The sequence below is a fragment of the Pelodiscus sinensis genome, chromosome 31 (assembly GCF_049634645.1).
Source record: "Pelodiscus sinensis isolate JC-2024 chromosome 31, ASM4963464v1, whole genome shotgun sequence".
Lineage (NCBI taxonomy): Eukaryota > Metazoa > Chordata > Testudines > Trionychidae > Pelodiscus > Pelodiscus sinensis.
The window spans coordinates 6,967,310-6,989,551 of record NC_134741.1 but is presented as its reverse complement, the minus strand read 5'-3'; the positions used below and the strand labels follow the sequence as shown (position 1 = coordinate 6,989,551).

General features: G+C 52.9%; 2 protein-coding genes and 6 non-coding genes across 10 annotated transcripts in view; 5 read left to right on the top strand and 3 right to left on the bottom strand.

Moving 5' to 3' along the window:
• LOC142821516 (uncharacterized) overlaps positions 1-22,242 on the bottom strand; it is a 369,045-nt gene that overhangs the window by 279,463 nt on the left and 67,340 nt on the right. The window lies entirely within an intron of this gene.
• LOC142821543 (uncharacterized) lies at positions 1,879-14,210 on the top strand. Its single transcript, XM_075912786.1, has 6 exons — positions 1,879-1,914; positions 7,184-7,299; positions 7,858-7,917; positions 9,856-10,056; positions 11,295-11,408; positions 11,696-14,210. Exons 2-6 carry the CDS (start codon positions 7,263-7,265, stop codon positions 12,712-12,714), a joined length of 1,431 nt encoding a protein of 476 aa, XP_075768901.1. The 5' UTR covers positions 1,879-1,914; positions 7,184-7,262; the 3' UTR covers positions 12,715-14,210.
• On the bottom strand, positions 15,251-15,322 carry TRNAG-UCC (transfer RNA glycine (anticodon UCC)). Its single transcript has one exon. It is a non-coding gene; the product is annotated as a tRNA-Gly (tRNA).
• On the top strand, positions 17,596-17,677 carry TRNAS-UGA (transfer RNA serine (anticodon UGA)). The gene has a single exon. It is a non-coding gene; the product is annotated as a tRNA-Ser (tRNA).
• Positions 18,710-18,782, bottom strand: TRNAF-GAA (transfer RNA phenylalanine (anticodon GAA)). Its single transcript has one exon. It is a non-coding gene; the product is annotated as a tRNA-Phe (tRNA).
• TRNAK-CUU (transfer RNA lysine (anticodon CUU)) lies at positions 19,632-19,704 on the top strand. The gene has a single exon. It is a non-coding gene; the product is annotated as a tRNA-Lys (tRNA).
• TRNAV-AAC (transfer RNA valine (anticodon AAC)) lies at positions 20,138-20,210 on the top strand. The gene has a single exon. It is a non-coding gene; the product is annotated as a tRNA-Val (tRNA).
• On the top strand, positions 22,138-22,209 carry TRNAQ-CUG (transfer RNA glutamine (anticodon CUG)). Its single transcript has one exon. It is a non-coding gene; the product is annotated as a tRNA-Gln (tRNA).

The window sequence follows — 22,242 nt, the reverse complement described above, 5'->3', positions numbered from 1 at the left end:
GTCCGAGGGGCGGGGCTGGGGCTGCAGGGTCTCGCGTGGGCCCCACGTGGCTGCGGGGAGGAGGCCGTTGCGGGTTCGCGCCTCCCCCTCGGCGCTTGTGCGTTTCGGGGAGGACGGTGACACAGCGGGGGACCCCGCACCCGTGGGGCTGCTCCTGTCCCCTCTGGCGCCCGCCCCCTGCCACCTCCCGTGGAAACACCCGCGCCTCGGGCTGCTCCTGTGCGTGTCAGCGGGGCGGGGGCAGCGGGTGAGCGAGCCTCCCCATCAATCCCGCATCAGCAGGTGACTGGGGGGGGGGGGGGCGGTAGAGTCTGTTGCCTGTTGCACCCGGACAGACTCCCCGAGCTGAGGGACGAGCAGCCCACGGGGGCCTCCTAATGATCGTCTGCAGCCCCAGCCCTTTGCATGGGCCCCCTGGCGCCCCTTCGGGTCCACTCCAGGGACATCGGAGCTGTGGCCTGGAGACAGAATGTGACCAACAGGGCGAGGCCTGCGGAAGAGCCCCCTCCCTCCAGAGCTTGTCCTTCTCTCAACAGAACCTAATAAAAGGTCTTGCCTTAAAAAAGCGGGTTGAGCAGCCCTGCATCTGCCTCCATTCGCTGAGCAATAGAAATGTAACCTCCCTAGAAAGGGTGAAAGCCCCTGTGACATGTCTCCAATGGCCCCTCTCCCCTGCCAGGCTGCAACACCCATGTCTGTCCCCAGCTCAGCCCCCGGCCTGCAGAGCCAGGGACAGGACGCAGGGAAACGTTTTAGCTGCAGCCTCCTGCAAACCCGCCGTGGCCCAGCTTGGCTCTAGGGCCCGGAGAATCCCTGTTCGGTGTCCGTGTTTGCTTAAAGCTGCCTGGCTCACGCTGTAAAGCAGGAGCAGAGAACCTACAGCCCAGGACTTGCCTGGATGTGGCCCCTGAAGCTCCAGGAACCCCCTGATATTGGGGAGCCTGCACTGGCTTTCTAGCCACCCCTCCCTCCCTCCCGCCCACCACTCCAGCTGGTGTGTGGGCCACATCAGTGAGGGGTTTTTCTTGCTTCTCACTCAGTGCGTGTGCGTGGCCCCGACCCAAAAAAGCCCCCCCCCCCCCCCAGTTTGTTTGTGGCGGGAAGATGATGCATGAAATTGCAGGGGAGAGAGACAAAGTCTGTGAGGGGCCAAACTGCCCGTGTGGGTGGGGAGATCCCACAACTGGCTGCAGGGCCAAGAGAGGCGTAACCGGCCCCAAACCCTCTGATCAGTGTGAGCTCTGGGGAGGGAAGGACGAGCCAGGGCGGAAAGACACTTAGACACTGGGGGTGGGGCAGGGAGGGGGATGGTGGGGGGAGGGTTGGGCACAAACTGAGGAATGTGCAGTTCCCTGGCGCAGGCTGGTGCTACAGGACACAGCGAGGCGCCTCCATTCCCTTGGGCCAGGCAGGAGCGCGCCGGGTGCGTGTCCGGCTGCTGCGCTCGCTGTAACTCCCCTTCCCTTCCCTGGGCCAGTAACTCGCTGGTGCCGGTGCCATAGGACTGGCTGCAGGCGCTGGGTTTGCTTTCAGCAGGGAGGTGCCAGTGACTTGGGGCCAACGCTCCCTTGGGACGGGCAGAAACCAGAGTGTCGGGCGCTGGGGGAGGGAGCCGGTGTCTGTCCTGACAGGGTTTGGGGCAGGGGAGCTGGAGCCATGGCCCGCCGGGGGGGGGGGGGGGGGGATGCAGCGCGAGGAGCCGGGGACGGCGGGCGGAGCAACCAGGGACTTGCCGGGAAGAGGGGCGGGGCGGCTGAAGGGGCGGGGCTGTGGGTGCCGGGGGGCGGGGCTGTGGAGCGGGCGGGGGGGCTGAAGGGGCGGGGCTGTGGGTGCCGGGGGGCGGGGCTGTGGAGCGGGCGGGGGAATGGTTCTGAGCTGGGGGAGCAGCGAAGCCCCTGGATCTCCTCCGCGCGGGTAACAAGGGGGGGTTCGGGGGCAGAGCCCCCCCGCGCGTGAGCGAGGTGACACGTGACCAGCTGTAGCGCCGCGGCCGGTCGGGGCTGAGGCTGCAGGGACCCGGGTGGGCCCCACGTGGCTGCGGGTTCGCCCCCGGGTTACGAGAAATGCCCCGGCACCACCCAGCCAGACCAGCGCGAGGAAGCGCCAAGAGCCGGGGGGGGGCATTGTCCAGCCGGACCCGCCCCCTCCCTGCCCCCAGCGGGCGCGCCCCGATACCCAGCGCCGGACCCACCAGCAGCGCAGGTCACAGCCCCTCCCCCCAGCTCCCTCCCCTACCCAGCAGCGAGTAACGGTTCCAACGGCCCCTCACAACGGCTCCCGGCTCAGGGAGCGCGGCGCATGCGCAGTAACCGCGGCGCAGTCTGGTCCCTTTCCCTGCCCGCGCGCGGAGCGATGGGCGGGACCCGCCGAAAACCCGACCGCGGCGGAGTAGAACGGGGCGGCCCGTCAGACCGCGCATGCGCAGCAGCTCCGTGACTCCGACCAGACTCCAGCGCCAGGGCTTAGCTCAGACCGGGCGCTGCTTGGCCACGCCCCCCGGCCAGAGGCTACTTCCGCTTCTCGGAGCCCGGGCCGGCTCGCAGGTGGGGCGGGGCTTTTGCAGCGCGTGTAGCGACCCGGGGGATTCCCTCCCTGCAGGGCTGGGAGCGGGGGGTCCCGAGGTGGGCGGGGCCGGCGCGCGCTGCTGGGGTTGCAGGTTCGCTCTGGGCCCCACGTGGCTGCGCGGGCGGGGGAGCTGCGGCGGGTGCGCGCGCGGGGCGCTGGGACCGGCCCTTTGTTGCGGGGGCGGGGCCGAGAGATGCCCACGTGGGCCAGTCCCGGCTTCTGCCCAGCGCGTCTGGTTGGTGCCGGGCAGCGCGCGGAGGGAGGATGCTCACCTGAGAGACTGTGCCAGTGATTGGGCACTGCGCGTGCGCAGCAGTTCTCCTGCAGCCTCTCTCTCTTCCCGCACGCGCTGTGAGATGCGGGGGGCGGGGCTAGGGTGGGGTCTGGGCAGACTCAGGTCTGGTGGGGGGCGGGGCGCCAGGTAAACTCTGCAACACCGAGAGCAAAGCCCCAGCGTGGGGGGCAGGGGGGTTAAAGCAGCTTCCCCAGGGGCATGAGGTGCGAGTCAGAGAGTGGCCCTGGCCAGGGGCCTTTTTATTTGCTTCAACACTTATTTTAATCCCTTATTCACCTGGAAAAGCGACGAGGAGTCCTGTGGCACCTTATAGACTAACTGCGGCGTAGGAGCATAAGCTTTCCTGGGCAAAGACCCACTTCGTCAGATGCATGTAGTGGAAATATCCAGAGGCAGGTATAAATATGCAGGCCAGGATCAGGCTGGAGATGATGAGGTGGATGCAATCAAGGAGGATGAGGCCCACTTCTAGCAGCTGATCTGGAGGTGTGAATTCCAAGAGAGCAGAAGCTGCTTTTCTAGTTAGCGAGCCATTCACAGTCTTTGTTTAATCCAGAGCTGATTGTGTCAAACTTGAAGATGAACTGTAGCTCAGCAGTTTCTCTTTGAAGTCTGGTCCTGAAGTTTTTTTGCTGCAGGTTGGCTACCTTTAGATCTGCAATTGTGTGTCCAGGGAGATTGAAGTGTTCCCCTACAGGTTTTTGTATGTTGCCATTCCTAATATCAGATTTGTGTCCATTAATTCTTTTACGTAGGGACTGTCCAGTTTGGCTGATGTATATAGCAGTGGGGCATTGTTGGCACATGATGGCATATATTACGTTAGTAGATGTGCAGGAGAATGTACCAGTGACAGTATGGCTGATCTGGTTAGGTCCTGTGATGGTGTTGCTGGTGTATATATGTGGGCAGAGTTGGCACCGACGTTTGTTCCAAGGATTGGTTCCTGAATTCAAGTTATTATGGTGCGGTGTGTAGTTATTCACCTGGGAGGCACTGAGCAGGCCCAGGAGGCTGCAGACCCCCCCCCCCTCGCACTTTGAACATTTCTCTTGTCTTATTACCAGGACTCACAGAATTGCTCTCCTGTCTCTGCAACCCATAGTCATTGTTGTGCTCTGTGCAAATGTACTGTAATTACTCTGCGCAATGCAACTCAAAGTACATTTATTTTATGTAAGTAAATAAAAATCAAAGTAATCTTATGTAAAACTACTTCAGTGAAAGTATGAAAGTATCTTATCTTAATTGTACTTAAGTATTAAAAAATAAAAATTAGTTGTCCTATGGAACCCTATGCTTAACCACCCAAGTTATTACAGGTCTCTCTCTCTCTCTCTCGCTCTCTCTCTCTCACACACACACACTATAATTCTATATTATATGCACACCTATACTATACATTTTTCAATGATGGAATTTAACGATAGTCACTACCTTCATTTATAAAGATGAAGAGGGACCAAATTAAATACAAGTCGGATTACAGAAATGTATTTATTTTGTTCACATTCACGGTGTGCTTTTTTCCATTGTAATGATTAATTTCCAAAATGTTTGTTCAGCCATGGGAGCATTTTTTTCTCAAAATTACCAGTCCTTGCTCTTCTATGAAAAAATGAGTCCATCACACAGAAGAATCTCTCACAGGCAGCTGATGGAGACAGAGGTCTGTTGGCCCTCGTGCACAACTTCCTAATACTAGGAAAAGAGTGCAGCAGATCCACAGTCTCTCCTGAAGACGCCAAATACCCATCAAGCTTCTTTGTAGTTTAATTTGTCTAAAATGACAGTCTTACCTTTTCTAATCCCAGTTTAATGCATGTTCCAAGTGGTCCTAATATTTGGCATCAAGATGTCCGTTGCTATTAGCTCCAGGTCCTCAATTATTTCACCAAAACATTTCTGAATGGTGCACTGGAATCTATCTACCAGTGGCCTCAAGAGGGCATCATGTTTCTTTCCAGTTTTGAACCCATCAAGTATAATTTAAGTGTAAAAAACAACAAATGGTCTTGTAGCACTTTATAGAAAACAAAACATTAGATGGTATCATAAGCTTTTGTGGGCACAGCCCACTTCTTCAGATGACCGGAGTTTTGAGTTTAGGATCTGCAGACCTATTTATTTTGGCTCTGCACATCCTAAACTCAAAACTCCAGTCATCTGAAGAAGTGGGCTGTGCCCACGAAAGCTTGTGACACCATCTATAAGGTTTGTTGTCTATAAAGTGCTACCAGACCATTCGCCTGTACAGGATAAACTTAAAAAACAACAAACTCGGCTATGCCCTGAAGCTGGTATAATTTATGCAGCATCCATTCCTTTAGTGTGCTTGTCTCTGCTTGGAGACTATTTAGTGCCTTCACCACTGGGCCCATAACCATGGCATACTCTGCCAATAAAACCAGCTCTGCTAGATTCAGCCTTTTGAACAGCCAATACGTAATGTTAATAAAAATACAGAATGATCAGCGGGGGGAATTAACAAAAAGAAAAGCATAAAGCGAAGAACTGCTTCTTGCATACTAAATTTGGAGTCCTGGGAACACATTTCTCATGGATCTTTCTTGTTCATTCAGTATGCACCGAATTCTCTCCACAGCCATGAACACAGAGTTCCATCCTTTCTGGCATGGCCAAATGAACTGTGGCTTGCATTCTGCTTCCACCATTTTTGCTCCAATTGCTAAGTGTTCAATTTTAATTTATAGTGCTTAGCATCTGGCAAAAGTGGGCCTGGCCATCTTTTCTTAGGGGTCATTTTATTCTTGTACCACATCTATAAATGAAACTAGGTTCTGCAAGTGGCAGGCTCAGTGTTGGTGTTTTGGTACAATTTATTCACGGTTGTTATCGCTGTCAGGGACGTCTTCAGTTTTCTGAAATTTAGCTTATCAACATGAAACCCTGTAGTTGAAAACACAGTTGAAAGACACCTCTCCTCCCCCCCAAAAAAACCCCAAGCCACATTAATATGTCCCCCAATTGATATACCATGCTGGGAACAATACACTGAGGGGATCCTGGGAGAAGCTGTAACTCCACCCCTGAGCCAGACATCCCCTGGTCCATCCCTCTCTCCTGCCCCCTGCACTCCAGGCCCCCCATCCAGCCCCCAGCTGCTCTTCACACTGAGGATTCCCCTGCCCTTGGCCCCATGACTGCACCATGCCAAGCAGCAGGGCTGGCAGTGAGGCAGCCGTTCTAGCCAGGAACTGGGTGCGAGGGGGGGCAGAAGGGAAGGGGCTTGGATTAAAGTTAGGGAGCCTGGTCAGTGGCCAGCCCTGTTCACCATGCTGCCCAAGAGTGGTTCTTGTTCTGCCTTGGCCCAGCTGATCCCCTCCTCCTGCCCCCAGTTGCTCAAATGCTAAGAGCCAGATATGCCCACTCAGGCTGGTAGGGAGCCTGTGGAGCCGCAAACTAGGTGTTCAACAGCCTGGGCCAGTGGCTTTGCCTGGCATCTCCAGGAGCCTGTTGGGCCAGGGGCTTCCAGTCCCAAACTGGACACCTGCTTCCCTCTTCTTTCCCCCTCTCGCCCTGCCCCCATCTCCTCACAGCTTCCCTCTCCACCCCTCATAACTTCTGCTCCTCAGCTAGGGAGACCCACTATGCAGGCACAAGTGCTGAGGTCCTGCCATCCGATCTGGGTGTAACTCGGCGTGTGCATTGCTGCCATGTGAGTGACTGTGCTTTGCAGAGTCACAGGCAAAGCCCCATTAGGTCACGGAATCTATGGCCTTTTGCCCAAACGGGAGCAGCATAGTATTTCCGGAAAAGCACTGACAACCTAACATGAGATCGTCAGTGCTTTTGCGGAAATTCAAGCGGCCAGTGTAGACAGCTGGCAAGTTTTTCCGGAAAAACAACTGATTTTCCGGAAAAACTTGCCAGTCTAGACACAGCCATTTAGACCGGGGCAGCAGGGACCCAGAGTCTTTCTTACCTGAGGGATGTTTAGAGACCTGTGTGGAAGGAGCAGGGGAGAGAGAAGCTGGTGTCTCAGTCTGGTTCCTAGTGGGCAGATTCCTGCAGCCCTTCACCTGGGAACATCCTGTCCCTCATCGCCTGGAGGCCAAAGAGTGAATTGGCCATTGAAACTCAATTTCACTTTTGTCCCCAGCTGGTCTCTCTGGGCCAGAGGTGAAGAACAGCAGTGGGACCTTTCAGGGTAAGGTTGCACAGCCATGGACTGTGTTGCCCCTGCTCTCAGGGTGGGAAAATTGGAGGATTCTAACTCCAGGCCTGTTAGAGCTGAGACTCACTAACCAGAACTTATCAGCAGTAAATGAAATAGAATCGCATGGAATTGTTTCTGTCCAGGTGTGAGACGGGGCAGTTCCAGCTACCAGAAGAGATTTCCCCTGAACTGGAAGAACAAGTCAATGCTTTCTCCCAGAAAATGATTGCGCTGTCAGAGACTCTGAGGGAATTCAAAGGTACCTAGAAGGGAGTAGGGGAAAGTTGTTTAACTATTAGAAACTATTGAATCTGGCCTCTGAAGCCAACCTTCCCCTGCCTCAATTCCCATATGGAGAATGACGGCCCCATCATGCTGCTCTCCTTAGAGGCACTGAGCAAACAGACCGACATAGAGCCAGGGGTTTGCAAACTCTGAGCCTCCCGTTGGTGTCAAGAGATCCAAATAGGTAAAGTTAATGTCACGACAACGTCTTCGCCCAGCGCAGCTCTAGGTTATGACAAGAGGTGGTTAGTGACTGAGAGAAACCAGGTGGGAGGGGATGAGGAGGGAAAAGTAAATCTCACTTTCAGTTTGTGTCTCCTGGGGTGGGGATGAGGCTGCAGAGATGTTGGTTCCATTGCTGGGAGGTGCCCAAGCAAGAGAGGACATGGAAGGTTTCAGACCTTTTCATACTAAGCACTTTAGTGTGTGTCTGTCTGGTCTCTGATACAAGTGAAATGCAGAGTTCAGCGTGGGGACGTTGTTATAAAGAGGAGAGCCTGGAATCTCACCTCTGTTATCCCTTCCCCACCAGACACTCTGGCCTCTGCACTGGAGAGAGCAAGAGGAAAATCCCTGGAAGCTTTTAGACAAGGTGAGTTTGCAGGTGGAGATTTTTTAAATGAGAAAATTCCTGTGAAAATATCTTCATGGGATTGTCATTGAAGTTACCAACCAAACCCAGTGACCACGGTGCACACAGCCCTAAATCTCACCTACTGATCAAGTGAGGAGCCCCAGGGGCACTGCATTGGGACCTGCAGACACTTTGAGAAACCCTGATCTACAAGGTGTGATGCTAAAGGGGTGAAGTTAAAGCACACAACGGACGGCACCTTCAGGTTCAGATTTCACTGCTCAGTCAGTTTCAATATGGGGTTGGTTTCAAACAATAAATAGGCTGAGAGCTGATTGGCTTCCATGGTATCAGTTTGTTTATGGTGAGAAACTTCTGGATACGCAAGGGCTCTTCAGTCTAGTGCAGGCCTGGGCAAAATACAGCCTGTCTAGCTCGCCAGGCCATTGGACGCAGCCCACTGATGCTTGGCGAGCCATGGGCTAGTTCCATGCTTGCCACTTCCCACCTGCAAGCCACTTCACCGGAGATGAAGCGGGAAGGCTACAGGCATTGCTTCCACTACGAGGACAATCTCATTTGCTGGTTTCTGGCCAGAAAGGAAGCACCGTGCCCCCTCCCCTCCGGCTCATATTTATTCACACACCCACGTGGCCCCATAGCCAGTTTGAGGGTTGAGCAGGCTCCCTTCTGCCTCAGAGAGGTGCTTGGCTGCTGGTCGGGAGTCACTTAGGTAAGTCTCCTGGCCAAAGCCTGCCTCTGGCACCCCAACCTCTCCCTTCCCCATCTAGTTCTCTGCCCCCCACTCCTGCCTCCCACTCCACTTACCCAAACTCTTTGTTCTTTTCCTGCATCCAAGTAACCCTCATCCCCTTATTTTTCCACTTAGTTGCTTCTCTAAATTAACTTTACTTTAAATATCTTATGAGTAGTTGGTTAATCCAGTGCCCTAGATCACACCTACCTCCTTCACCCAAACTCCTTCCCAGATCCCTCTTTCCCTCCTGCATCCCAACCCCTTACCCAAAGCTCCCTTCTTCTTGCAATGTCCATCCCATACGCTGTATTTCCTGCTTGATGTCTTGGAAGAGTGCAGCTCTCAACCACTTTCCAAAATCTTGGAGTGCCCTTCCCTTCCCCCAATCAAAATGAATTGCCCACCCCTGGTCTGGTGGATACAGTTCAGTGAGAGTCAATAACTGAAAGCTGCATCCGGAGAGTTTGAGGCTAGAGAGAAGGCACAACTATTTGATGGGTAAGAGGATTAGCTGCTGAAACAAATGAGCAAAGTTCTCCATCTCTTTATGTCTTCAAATCAACACTAGGCAACTTTCTAGAAAACATGCTGTGGGGAAATAGCTTTGTGCCTGGGTAGCTGGGCTAAGTGTAATGGCTTGTGCCGCAGAGGGGACAGACTTCATGGCTAAGGATATCTTCTGATGCCATGAATCCATGAATTTTAAGGCCTCATCCTGCAAACACTCTTGGCACACATGTTTAATAATATGCATTAGAATGCTCATATTAACTTCACTTCCTCTCTGTTATGGAGAGGATTTATAAAGTCTGTGTCAGATGAGAGATCCCAAGTTTGGGCTGCAAATCAATGTATGAAGACTAAGGATTATAAATACAGCAACCCAAATTAAATTAAACCTATGTCCATGTTCAGGCAGATGAATATGTGGCTTGATAGCAGAAATACTGGGTGCTGAGAACTGAATCCCATTGTTGCGAGCAAAGTAATGTAACTCAAGCCAGGTATTGAGAGAAATAAATACGGCTTTCGGATCTAACTCGTGTGTGGAGTTTATAGAATAGCTAGACTCAACGTTTACCCAAAACTGCAGAATCCAGCATTTTTTTTACCAAGAACAGAGTCTGGACAGAATTGGGGTGTGGAAAGGATTAAAGCCCCTTCTGAAATATCTCCAATTCCCCTTCTCCCCCTGCCAGGTTACAGAACACCCATGTCTGACTCCAGCTCAGCCCCCGGCCTGCAGAGCCAGGGACAGGAAATGGCTGTGGCGGAGCCGGTGAGCTTCGAGGAGGTGGCTGTGTATTTCTCTGAGGAGGAATGGGCTCTGCTAGACCCGGGCCAGAGAGCCCTCTACAGGAATGTAATGCGGGAGAATTATGAGGCTGTGAGCTGGCTGGGTGAGGATTCCTGTCCCCTTGTGTAACAGAAACTGGGTGGGCTCTGGAGCAGCTGGGTTGGGTTTGGTTCAGGGTCCTTCATTGCCAGAACCCCCAATATCAGCAGTATCTGCCCCAGTAATCCTGGGTCCTGTGTGAGAGGAGGTTCAGTGACATAATACTGGTGCTGCTCTTCCCACAGCCAAGGTCTCATTGTGGTTTCCACCATCTCATCCATGTCGTGCCTTGGCTGGAGGTGTTAGTGGAAGGGCGTACGCAGGAATGGCAGGTACCAGAGTTGTGGGGAAGAGGGCAGCTGCTCTTAGTGTCTGCAGAGTTACCTTGTGCTATTGTGCTGAGCCCCTGGAAGGAAGGCGCCATCTCAGAGTCCTTCCCTGCCTCTAGTAGATTCCATGCAAGCCAGAGCGGCACTAAATGGCAGACCAGACTGGCCGCAAGAGGAGGGCTGTTGCTGCTGGCAGAGTAGAACCAAGGCTGCAGAAGTGGAGCTGAGCTGCAGGAGTATCTACGAGCAGCAGAGAAGCAGCCCAGCCTGTCTCCACCTTGGCTGGCCACAGGAACAGCCTGGCACTGCTCTGGCTGTCTGCAGGACTGACAGCTGTGGTGGGCAGCTGACAGGGCCCACCCCAGGCACAGTCAGTCAGGATCAGGAATATGGAGCATTGGCAGGTCCTGAAGTGGCCAGCAAAGAATTTATTTTACTGATCAGGCAACTTCCCCAGCCTCCTTCTGGCTCAGGTAGAGCATCTGAGCCCAAGAGCAGGGCAAGTCCAGCCCCTAGCCAAGAGGTTTGTGGGCAGAGCCCATAGGGCTCTAGAGCTCTGTTGGGTCCTTTCCCTCCCAGCCCTAGTAACCTCACATGTGGCAGCTCAAATCTGAGTCCTGGCTAGGGGTGTCTGTCAGGCCTGAAAGTCCTAGAGCTCTCCCCTTATGAGCAGTGTGTTCCTGTCCTGCCCAATATAGAACAGGCCCTAAGGGAGACTGAGTTGTATCCTGGAGACTGCAGCAGAGCACTCAGTTCTCCATGGGACTCAGCTGGGCTATTCCCAACATGGTAGTGGTGTGGGGGAAGGATGGAATTAGTGTGTCCTGGGATCTTGTACCAGCCAGAGACCAGTCTCTGGAAGGTGGGGGAAGGAGCCTCTCTGGGTAGGAAACTCAGATCCTGGCTTTGGAAGTAGTAATGGCAAAGACCTTAATGAACAAGATCAGCACTTGGTTAATTGCTCCCCAAATAGGATTTCCAGTCTCCAAAGATCATCTGCTCTCTTGGGTGGAGCGAAAGGAAGAGCTGCAGATCCCGGATATCCAAGGATGTGAGGAAGGGGATATCATCAGGGACACCCACACAGGTGAGAAATCACCTAAACTGACTCTCACCAATATCTGTATTCTCATAGTAGATGATGGTTGTGTGTTTTCATCAAGTCTGACTGGCTCTTCAGCGAATCTTCAACTTCTGTCTGAGAGTGCTGGGTGGAGAAAGAGTTATGGAGGAGCCGAGTGAACTCAGCTCATGATTTTTGAATCTTTCCAGCCATTCTTTGGGCGTGTCCCCCATTTTATGTTCACCATTCAGAATTTTTCTTTCAGCTCAGCACAGTGAATGTCTCCTCTGTGGTTTCTCTTTCTATCCCAGCAGGTGATGGGATGCTGAATGAGAACAGTGAGAGGAGTCTTCAGGAGGAAGGACCTGAGCGAATGGCTCCATGTGGGGTGTTAGTGGGAAGATCTGAAGGGCATGTTTCTCAGAGTCCTGAGCAAGGAGAGACTTGTGAGAGTCAGCATAGCCTACAAATGCAGCAGGGAAACCATCCAGGAGCAGGACAGGATAAATCCAGACACAGGAGCAGAAGGTTGAAAACAAACACAGAAACTGTTCAAAAGGAAATCCCCCATCAACATTCACCTTGTGCTTACAGTGACTGTGCAACTCTTATCAAACATGAAAGAGCCCACACAGGAGAGAAACCCTTCAGCTGCTCTGACTGTGGGAAAAGCTTCAGTGACAGGTCAAATTTTGTTAGTCATAGGAGAACCCACACAGGAGAGAAACCCTTCAGCTGCTCTGACTGTGGGAAAAGCTTCAGTGACAGGTCAAACTTTGCTAGCCATAGGAGAACCCACACAGGAGAAAAACCCTTCAGCTGCTCTGACTGTGGGAAAAGCTTCATTTGGAGCTCAAACCTTGTTACCCATAGAAGAGTCCACACAGGAGAGAAACCCTTCAGCTGCTCTGACTGTGGGAAAAGCTTCAGTCGGAGCTCACACCTTGTTATCCATAGGAGAGCCCACACAGGAGAGAAACCCTTCAGCTGCTCTGACTGTGGGAAAAGCTTCAGTGACAGGTCACACCTTGTTAGCCATAAGAGAGCCCACGCAGGAGAGAAACCCTTCAGCTGCTCTGACTGTGGGAAAAGCTTCAGTCGGAGCTCACACCTTGTTAGCCATAGGAGAGCCCACACAGGAGAGAAACCCTTCAGCTGCTCTGACTGTGGGAAAAGCTTCAGTCAGAGGTCAAACCTTGTTATCCATAGGAGAGTCCACACAGGAGAGAAACCCTTCAGCTGCTCTGACTGTGGGAAAAGCTTCAGTGACAGGGCACACCTTCTTAGACATAGGAAAACCCACATGCGAGAAACCATTCAGCTGTTCTGACTGTAGGAAATGCTGCAGTCAGAGGTAACACCTTGTTATCCATAAGATAACTCGCACAGGAGAGAAATCCTTCAATTGCTCTGACTTTGAGATATGCTGTAGCGAGAGTTCAAGCCTTGTTGTATATAGTTGCACCCACACAGGTGAGAAACCCTATAGTGGTGGTGAGCAAAATTTTCTCTATTGGCAGAATCCAGCCTACCTAAGGCTTTGATCCTGTCAACAAGGCAGTGCCAGGCCCCACCTCCAAATGAGGATGTGCTAAGGGGGAAGGAGCTTAGCCCCACCCCCTCTTCGTGCTATGTAGCCACTAGAAAGGAGGCAGCCCTAGGCTGAGTCTTTGCCACACAACCTGAGACCACCACTAGAGGCACTGCTGCCACTGCACTACTGGCCTTCAGGGCCACATGGCCATGTCAGAGTGCCTCTGGGGCTGGTCCTGGGCTGCATGGCTACAGCAGCAACACCTCCAGCCCTGGACTGAATGGGTGCAGTAGTGGTGCCTTCGGTATTTGGGGCTGGTCCTGGTCTGTGTGGCTGCTGCAGCAGCAAAGCCTTCCTCCAGGGTGACCGGGACAGTGTGGCTGGAGATGTTGCTTCAAGTGGGCCCAAAACCAGGTAATATTTTCTGTCATTCCCCAGACACTGCCTCCCAATCTCCTCAATTCCCTTTCCCCCAGCAGTTAGCACCCCCAGCTTGCTCTGACACCCTCCTTTTTTCTTGTACCCTCTCTCCTGGCCACATACTGCACCTTACCCCTGGCCAGACACCTGCCTGTTTCTGTATCCCAGAATATTTCTCAAGACCCCAACCCTTTCTTGATGCCCCTGTCACATTATTGGATTTTAAGGTGAGCATAGAGATCGCTGCTGTCATCACAGGGAACTGTTTGCCCCAAATTTGGTAAAAGTGGGCCATGTAAGGTGTCAAACAAAAGCTGATATTGTGCTGATTCTATGTAAGGTATTCATGTACTTGTTTGGAATTTTCATGGGGAGTTATGACTATGGTCTATGCTGATGCTGTGTATGGACTGCCTGTCATGAGGAAGGAATGTCCAATGAGTGACTGTGATAATCAGTACAGCTCCAAGGACAATGGCTCTCCGGGTGGCTAGTACACACCTGGGGAATGCATGTGGAAAACTGCAAAGCAGCCAGGCCACAGTGGTTGCTGGCATATGAAACAGACAGGTCACTTGACCATGTGATTAGCTCCAGCTTGGGAGACACCAGAAATGAATATCAAATGCCATGAGAGGGGGCTCCATCTTGTCTTCAGTCTTGTTTCTTATCCCAGATGCAACTTTCCTAAGGACAGAGACACGGGAAGGATTGCTGACCCATCTTGACATACGATGTATGCCAGAGACTTTTATGCTAGCAGTTTGTAACCTCTCCGCTAAGATCCTGCATCAAGAACTTGTTGATTGATGTATATAATGTATTCTCCTTAACAACCTTACTCTCAACCTTTTCTTTCTTTTATTAATAAACCTTTAGATTCTAAAGGATTGGTCCACTGTGATCTTGTGGGTATGATCTAAAGTTTAAATTGACCAGGGATTCATGGCTGGTTCTTTGGAACAGGGTGGATCTGTTCTGGGTTGGAGAGATTGGGCTCTATAACCCCTCACCTGTGTATAAGCCCAGGGCTGATTGTGGAACAGGAAGAGCTGGGGTATCTGAGGGGTTTTGCTCATGAGGCTTCTTGTGGGCTGGACTGGCCGATGAAGTGCTCAGTGTGACTGGTTTGTGGCCTATTTCGGAAAGGTCTACAGTCAAGGGCTGTAAGCAGTCCTGGTTTTGAGCAATTTTCTCTGAGTGGATTCCCTCAGCAGTGACCAGACCTGGCCCCGCCCTCTCCAAACCTTCTGTAGGTTACTGTTGCTCATGGAAACTCACTGTTAATTACATAATTAGTCAAGCCATTTTGCTAGGGCTGCATCTGGGGAGTTGCATTTAAATTATTAAAGAGATTAAACCTTTTAACTTTCTCATGTTAGTTAGTTTTGTTTGAGCTGCTCCCCACGAAAAGCGGTGAGAGGGAGCCCTTGGCTGTGGGACCCACTTGTGCCTGTTGCTCAGGGTTAAATAAGTTCTTCCCCAGGAGTTTGCCTGTTCTCTTCCTACCTTGCATTGGCTGGGAATCAAATCAAGCAAGGGGCAGCAAACGCCAGGCACTGTCATTGTCTGGGACACAGATAAAGATCCTCTTGGAGCTGTGATCCCAGGAGGAGTCTCTGCAGGCCCTGCAGTCCATGCGGAGGAATGTGTACCTTTATGGCTGAATGGCCAATGGTCTAGCAAAGAAAGGCCACCTCCCTCCTACCCCCACATCCTAGACCAAGTCAGAGCCAAGGTCAAGGAATCGCAGCAGAGGTATGTGAGGGAGGAACCGCATTACTGTGCATGCTCTCAGAGAGGATGAAGAGCTGTGAGAGGCAGCCCACAGCTGCAGAACCCATTTGTGCCTGTTTTCTCAGGGTTCAAGTAAAAAGGCTCAGCAAGGAGCTTTGATGCTTTCTCTTTACACTGCATTGGCTGGGAATCAAACCCAGGTCAACTGCTTGGAAGGCAGCTATGCTCACCACTATACCAGCAATGCCTGTATGCAAAGCTGCTGGGAAAATTAGTGAGAGAAGCCCACGTCTGCCATGAGGCTAGCCAGAGGTGAGAGGGTGCCTGTGTGGTTTGGGTAAAGCATAACTTCTTGGCCATTAGGCAAAGACCAGAAGTGGTGATGCTGGGGTAGTGGCTGCCCTGCACTCTCTGTGGTGTGAGGAGCCGGGCGGAAGAGGAGTCCCTGAGGTTGTTGGGTGGGAGAGTAGAGTTTATCAGACTTTGGGCTAAACTCTAGAGCAGCCAAGGGAGAGGTGGGGAAGTGACTTCTGGATACTCTGTGTGGCCCGGGGATGCGGACCAAGAGCTGTTCTCGTGTTTGTTGCTGTAAAGTGTTGTTTCTGGGTCCTTTGCCTAAGATGGAGCACGTCTGCCTTCCGGAGAGCCATGTCACAGGCACAACCCCCAGAGACCCCTTCAGGGACACATCACAGGCAGGGCCAGACTGAGCCATTCTGGTGCCCCGGTCTGACAGTTCAATTGCGCCCCGGGTTGGAGGAGGGCGCATGCATGTAGCTGGCGGTGGCAGGATGCACGTGCCTGGCCCAGCCCGGCTACCGCTGCTGGTGGGCAGCCTTAGGGCACCTGGGGCAGGCTGAGCTTGGCCATGCAGGGCCCCGCAGCCATGGGGGGAGGGCGCTGCTGGCCAGTGCTGCAGGGGTTCATGAGGCCCCCGCCCCGGGCAGCCGCTGCAGGGTGGCTGCTGGGAGCTACTGCAGCCCGCAATCCAAGAGCCAGGCACGAGGTGCCTGATGGCATCTATAAAGGGCAGCTGCCCGGCTAGCCCAGGCCTTAATCTGGCCCTAGTCACAGGACCAAACAAGGGGCAGAAACACTGGGCACTGTCAGTGTCTGGGCCAGAGATAAAGACCCTCTTGGAGCTGTGATCCGAGGAGGAGTCTCTGCAGGCCCGGCAGTCCAGGAGGAGGGATGTGGACATTTGTGAACATATGAACATCAGAACGGCCGTACTGGGTCAGATCAAAGGTCCGTCTAGCCCAGTGTCCTGTCTGCCGACAGTGGCCAGCACCAGGTGCCCCGGAGGGGGTGGACCGAAGACAATGATCAAGCGATTTGTCTCCTGCCATCCGTCTCCAGCCTCTGACAAACAGAGGCCTGGGACACCATTTCTACCCCCTGGCTACTAGCCTTTTATGGACCTAACCTCCATGAAATTATCTAACATATGGCCCAATGGCTGATGGCCTTGCAGAGAAAGGCCACCTCCCCCTCCTGCATCCTAGACCAAGTCAGACCCAAGGTAAACGAATTGCGGGAGGGGTATGTGAGGGCCAGTGAGGGCAGGTCCCGCTCTGGGGAAGCACTGCAGCACTGTGCATACTGTGAGGAACTGGACCGAATCCCGGGGTGTGGGGAGACCCTGTCTCCAGGGATCGTTGTGGAGTCTGGGATGGAGACACCTGGGAAGCAGCGGCTGCAGATTCAGGATGACAACGCTGATGACCTGCAGCTCCAGGGGATGCAGGAGGACTCCCAAACGTCTTCAGGCAGCGGGGAGGGAACATCAGGTGAGTACTGGGAGGTTGCAACACCCAGGACATGTCAACACTTGCAGTCTCCTTCAGGAGAGGGATGCAAATGGAGACATTCAAAATTGTAAATGAAACCGGAATTTAAATATCCGGCGCTACATTTGCATAATTGCGTCCGGACGCTGTTTCAAAATGCTTTATTATGAAATAAAAAACAACGTTTAGATGCAGTTATTTGGGGAGAAAACCCTTCTTCTGAAATAACCCTTAAACACTCCCCTCTGGTTTGGACCTAACAGCAGTGTCAGCGTTTGCTAGTCGGGGCTCTGGACAGCACCTGCACAGAGGGAGATGGCAACTGTGGGACGCTCTGGCCAACTGTCCCAATGTCTCACAGCAGAAAAGACATCAAAAGAGGCCAATGCAAACAGCCCCCTGGCAGCCAGGGAGTCAGCACGTCGGTGGCTGGGGCAGGGAGCTGGGGGCAGATTTTGACTCTAACTAGCTGGGTGAACTTGGCCCATTCAATGAACCTCTCTCTGCCCCCATGGCCCTGTCTGTACAGCAGGGACAGCAACACTCATAGGCCCCGCAGGAGGGGGCTGGTTTAATGCTTCACCCCAGGGCCCAGCAATGAGCCCCCAAGCTTGCCCTGTGCGCTGGAAGACAGGTTTGCTGAGTGAATTCTGTGGGGCGGGTGAGGTCAGGCCTGGGCACTGGGATTATTTACTACTTTCCCTGATCCTGGGACACTGCTGACTCCACAGCTGTGGTGGCCGAGTGGTTAAGGTGTTGGACTTGAAATCCAATAGGGTTTCCCTGCGCAGGTTCAAATCCTGCTCACAGCGAGGCTTGTGTTTTGGCCACACCCCTAACCAGGCAACAAGCTGCACAACCCCTGAGCCACTCTCCCTGTCCCCAGTCAATCCCTTTCTGCGCCTTCCGAGAGAGACACGGCGCATGGTGCCTCGTTATGGGTCCCTGGGCTCTAGGGAAACGCTCAGCTCCTGCAGCCTCTGTCCATGGCTCAGCCCTACCCTTGGGGGCTGCCCTGCTCCAGTGTGTGATAGGAGTTGAGTGAGAGGATGGAGTGTCTGGGCCTGCCCCCAAAGGTCCATCCATGAAGGGCAGAAATGTTGGGGATATGATGTGGGTCACTCCTCCCGAGGCGCACAGCCCCCCCCCCCCCATGTTGGGAGGAAAGGGTCTAGAGAAGTATTGGGGGGGGGAGGGTCTTGTTCCCTGCTCTTGCTCTGCCTTGGCCAAAGAATTAGTAACAGAATATTTGTCCAAGTTTATGTACAGAAAAAAACTGACAAGCATGTTTCTGTGGGGTGGTGGTTATCGTGTTTGCTTAATGTGCAAAAGGCTCCTGGTTCAAAGCCAAGCAAAAAGTGGGAACAGGGGTTCTGCTGCTATTTGTGGCTCCCCAGGTAAACACAGCCCCTGCTGCTTGGGATAAGCCCAACTCTCAGGTTGAGTAAAGCAAGGAACAGCAGGAGCCCTGTCCTAGAAAGGGAGGGGCCAGTGTGTGTGAGTGTATGGCCCAGACAGACAGCCCCAGGGTGCAAGGACAGAGCTGCTGGACATCTCTAGTGGTCCTGAGGGGGGGAGACATGGGTGTTAGCAACATGCTCATGTGGTGCCATGTTCCAGCACAGCCAACAGGGAGTGTTTTTTGTGGTGTCACCTGATTGCCCCCAACTGTAGCCCTTGTACCTGCCCTGTGGCAGGATAGAGACCCAGGGCCAAGAGAAAGTAGGAAGAGCCCCAGGATGCAGCTCATCTCCCCTTTTCTCCTGCAGTGCAGGTTGTGAGAACAGCTCTAAGCAAAACCATCAACTTCCATCAACATGAAGTAATTAGCCCCTATTAGAGCATGCCAAAGCCTGGGATTGAACCAGGGACCTTTAGATCTTCAGTTTAACGCTCTCCCCACTGAGCTACTTTGGCTGTGATAAAAGGCCTGTGTGGCCTGTAATTCTCTGTCCAGGATGTTTTGCCGCATGTCATCATGCCCTGCCCAGGAAGGCCAGACTGGCCTTTCCACAGCGCCCCTCCCCCACAGCCAGAGCCAAGGTTCCCTCTAAGCCAGGCCTGGGCAATACAGGCCAGCGGGCTGGATCCAGCCCATGAAGCCACCCAACATGGCAGCAAGAAGCCTCAGGCAGATTCCCTGCTCGCCCTGCCCCCACGCACAGCTGAGAGAAGGGGCTGCTGGGCCCTTTGTGTCTCTCTGCTGTAGAGGAAAAGGCTTCATGCCTGGTCCCTGCTCCCAGCTTGTTTGTGGCCAATGGGAGCTGCCTGCTTGAAGCCCTGGCCAGTCCCCACAAGCTCTTATTCACCCAGGCATGTGACCTGTACCCCCTGCGCAGGGAAGGGGCTGCCTGAGAAATGTGCTTGGCTGCTGGGAGTGTCTCCCAGTCAGAGCCTGCCTCTGGCACCCCAGCTTTGTGGGAGGCCAAGTAGGAAGGGGCCCCCTGGCCTGCTGTGTCTGTGGAAAGGGGGGAAGAGGACACATACCTCTCACTGGGGAACAGGGCGCATGGATCCCTCTCGTTCCTGCAGAAAATGAAACAGGTTGAGCATTTTGCAGAGAACGGACCAGTCCCTGGAGAGATGGAAATGGGGCCGTTCCTTGTGGGGAAAGAAGTGGGTGTGTCGGGAGTGGGGTTCGAGTTCAAACCTCTCCACAGACCAGAACCCCACATTAGGGGCAAGAAAGAGCCTTGAGTCAGGCAGTGGAGAACACATGGCTCCTGTTACACTGAGATGGGATATTAGGAACTTTTTCTGCAGGCAGCCTGGCTAGCTCAGTTGGTAGAGCGTGAGACTCTTAATTTCAGGGTCATGGGTTCAAGCCCTATGCTGGGTGGTGCCCTTCCTTAACTCACATTCTCAGCCTGTGAGCAATTGGCTCTCAGTTTTCACCAGGGTTTTAGAAAGAAAAAGTCTAGTCGTGGGGTCCAGCTTTAGTAGAACCAAAGAGAGAACCAACTGCAATTTCCATCTTCTGAGGAGAAGGGAAGAGGATTTTCTTCTCCTCAGTTCTAGCCACATCAGCCCAGGGGGGAGAAAAAATAACCCTCCGCCCACTGATTGTCCCCGGTTAGCTTCTGTAGCTTCACCTCCTTCCACAGCAGCTCCAGCTTTGAGCTACAAATCTCAAGGTGCTGGTGAGGAAATTAGGTGCTTCCCTGAGAACAAGAGGTGGAGTGTTCACAAGGAGCATCCCCCTCCCCTCCAGACCAGGGTGTTAGAAAGAGCTAGAAACAGAACAGTCAGCCACGTTCCATGCCTTGAAATGTGTTTCTGTGGTGTAGTGGTTATCATGTTTGCCTAACCCGCAAAAAGTCCCTGGTTCAAAGCCAGGCAGAAACACACGGTCTTCTCTTATTGCGGTGCCCAGGTAACTGCAGCTGCTGCTGACCAGCCTGTTGATGAGCCCAACGCTCATGTGACAGAGGGGGGTAACGTCAGCTGATAATGCTCCTGGGTGCCAACCTGGGGAAGCCAGATAAATTAGGCCAGGCAGCTGCTTGTGCCTTGGCCTCCCTGCCCTCGGAGGCTGGTGCATTGGGCCAGCTCTGCCTGCTGCCTCCCTTGTGTGACTTGCCCAGTGTAACAGGCCAAATGTCGGAAAAGCCTCTTCCAAAACACACACACAAAAAAAAAAAAAGCAGAAGAAAAAGCTGCACAAACTGGGTTTTGAAGTTTGCGTAGCTTTTCCCAGAAGAGCAGTGTAGGTCAGACATAGCCTGAGTGTTGCTCAGCACCGGTAGGAGACAGGGAGGGATAAAACGATCTAATGGCACCTGAAGCCTTTCAGAACAACGCCCAGCCCCAGCCACAAGAACCAGCCCTTCCCTCCATCCTCACTGGGGTCAGCTGGGAACTGTCTGGACTCAAGCCCACCCCAGTTTCACCCTAAGGATTGCCTGTTCTGTAAAAGCTGTGCCCTGGAAATGAGAAAGCAGCAAAAGTGAGACTCATGGGACTTGAACCTACAAACTTTGAATGTCTAGCTGGGCTCACATGAATCACTGCAGCTTAAAAGAGTGATAGAAAAGTAGCCATGTTAGTCTAGGGTAGCTGAAACAAAATACAGAAAAAAACCCAGTTTCTTGCCATTTTAACTCAGAAAGGACATTATCTCAATGACTTAATTACCTGCCTCCTGCTTCAAAAGCCTTTTAAAACTGCACTTTAAAGGGAATCCTCTGAACTGTTATTCATGCTAAAATTCGACACTTTACGGCGGGGTCCTAACAAAGACTCTAGTTATCTTACCCATTACAAAGATAGTTTCCCCAATTATCACCTCTAATATCATTAGCTCACAGACATTTACCTTCCCCCCCGCATCCCTGTTCTGTTCTGAAATTTGATTTGTCCTTTTCATATGTGTTCGGTTTTTTTAATTGTATCCTTTGGTATATATTGTTGTGACAATTTTCTTCCACTATTTGATCTGAGGAAGTGGGTCTGGCCCACAAAAGCTCATCATCTAATAAACCATCTTGTTTGTCTTTAAAGTGCTACATAGTCCTGTATTTTGTTGCAGCTTAAAAGTCCAACATGCTTTCTATTGCACCACAGAGCCTGATATCTCCACTCTCTGGTTTGCAGCATGGCAATTGCTGGTAGGAAAGAAAGGGGAGCCAGGTCTGTCTCTTTTGGGAGAGCAGGTAGGAAGAGGGAGGAGGCCACTGAGCCCCTGACAGTGAAAATAAGGGATAAAAGCCAAACTGTATTGGAGAATGTGGGCATCGATCCCACTGCCTCTCGCATGCTAAGCAAGTGCTCTACCACTTGAGCTAATTCCACTGCTGCATTTACAGAGGCCTTCTTGGAGGCTCTTCCCTTCTCCACAGCGACGTCTGTCATCTAGGTCAGTTAGTCTTGGGAAAGGAGAAGGCTCCGAAAAGGCCTCAAGGGCAACTCTCAAGGAGACTCCCTGCAGCAAAGCCATGGGGGGGCTCTGAGATGGCCCCTGCCCTGCAGCCTGTCCCACCTGGCCACTGTCATGGACTCTCTGTGAGGTCATCACCTCCCAACCTCCTTTAGCCAATAAGCTGAGGGGCTGCAAAAGGTCCTTGTGATGTCACTGCCACACCCACCCCTGCTCTCCAGGGCTAATGTCCTGCCCCAGGCAGCCCCTTTGCATGGCTGAGCTGCTCCCAAGGGTGAAAGTGACACATTTCTCACAGGGAGTCCTGGGGGATGAAGCAGCTGGAGAGAAGCCAGGAGAGCAGAGGCCAGCCTGAGAGCTGAGAGTCAGAGGTGCCCACTGCACTTTTTTACCACAGGTCCTATGGTGTAAGGGGCAGCACGCAGGACTCTGAATCCTGCAATCTGAGTTCAAATCTCAGTGGGACCTACTAAGACTCTACTGGTTGTTACAAAGTGCTGG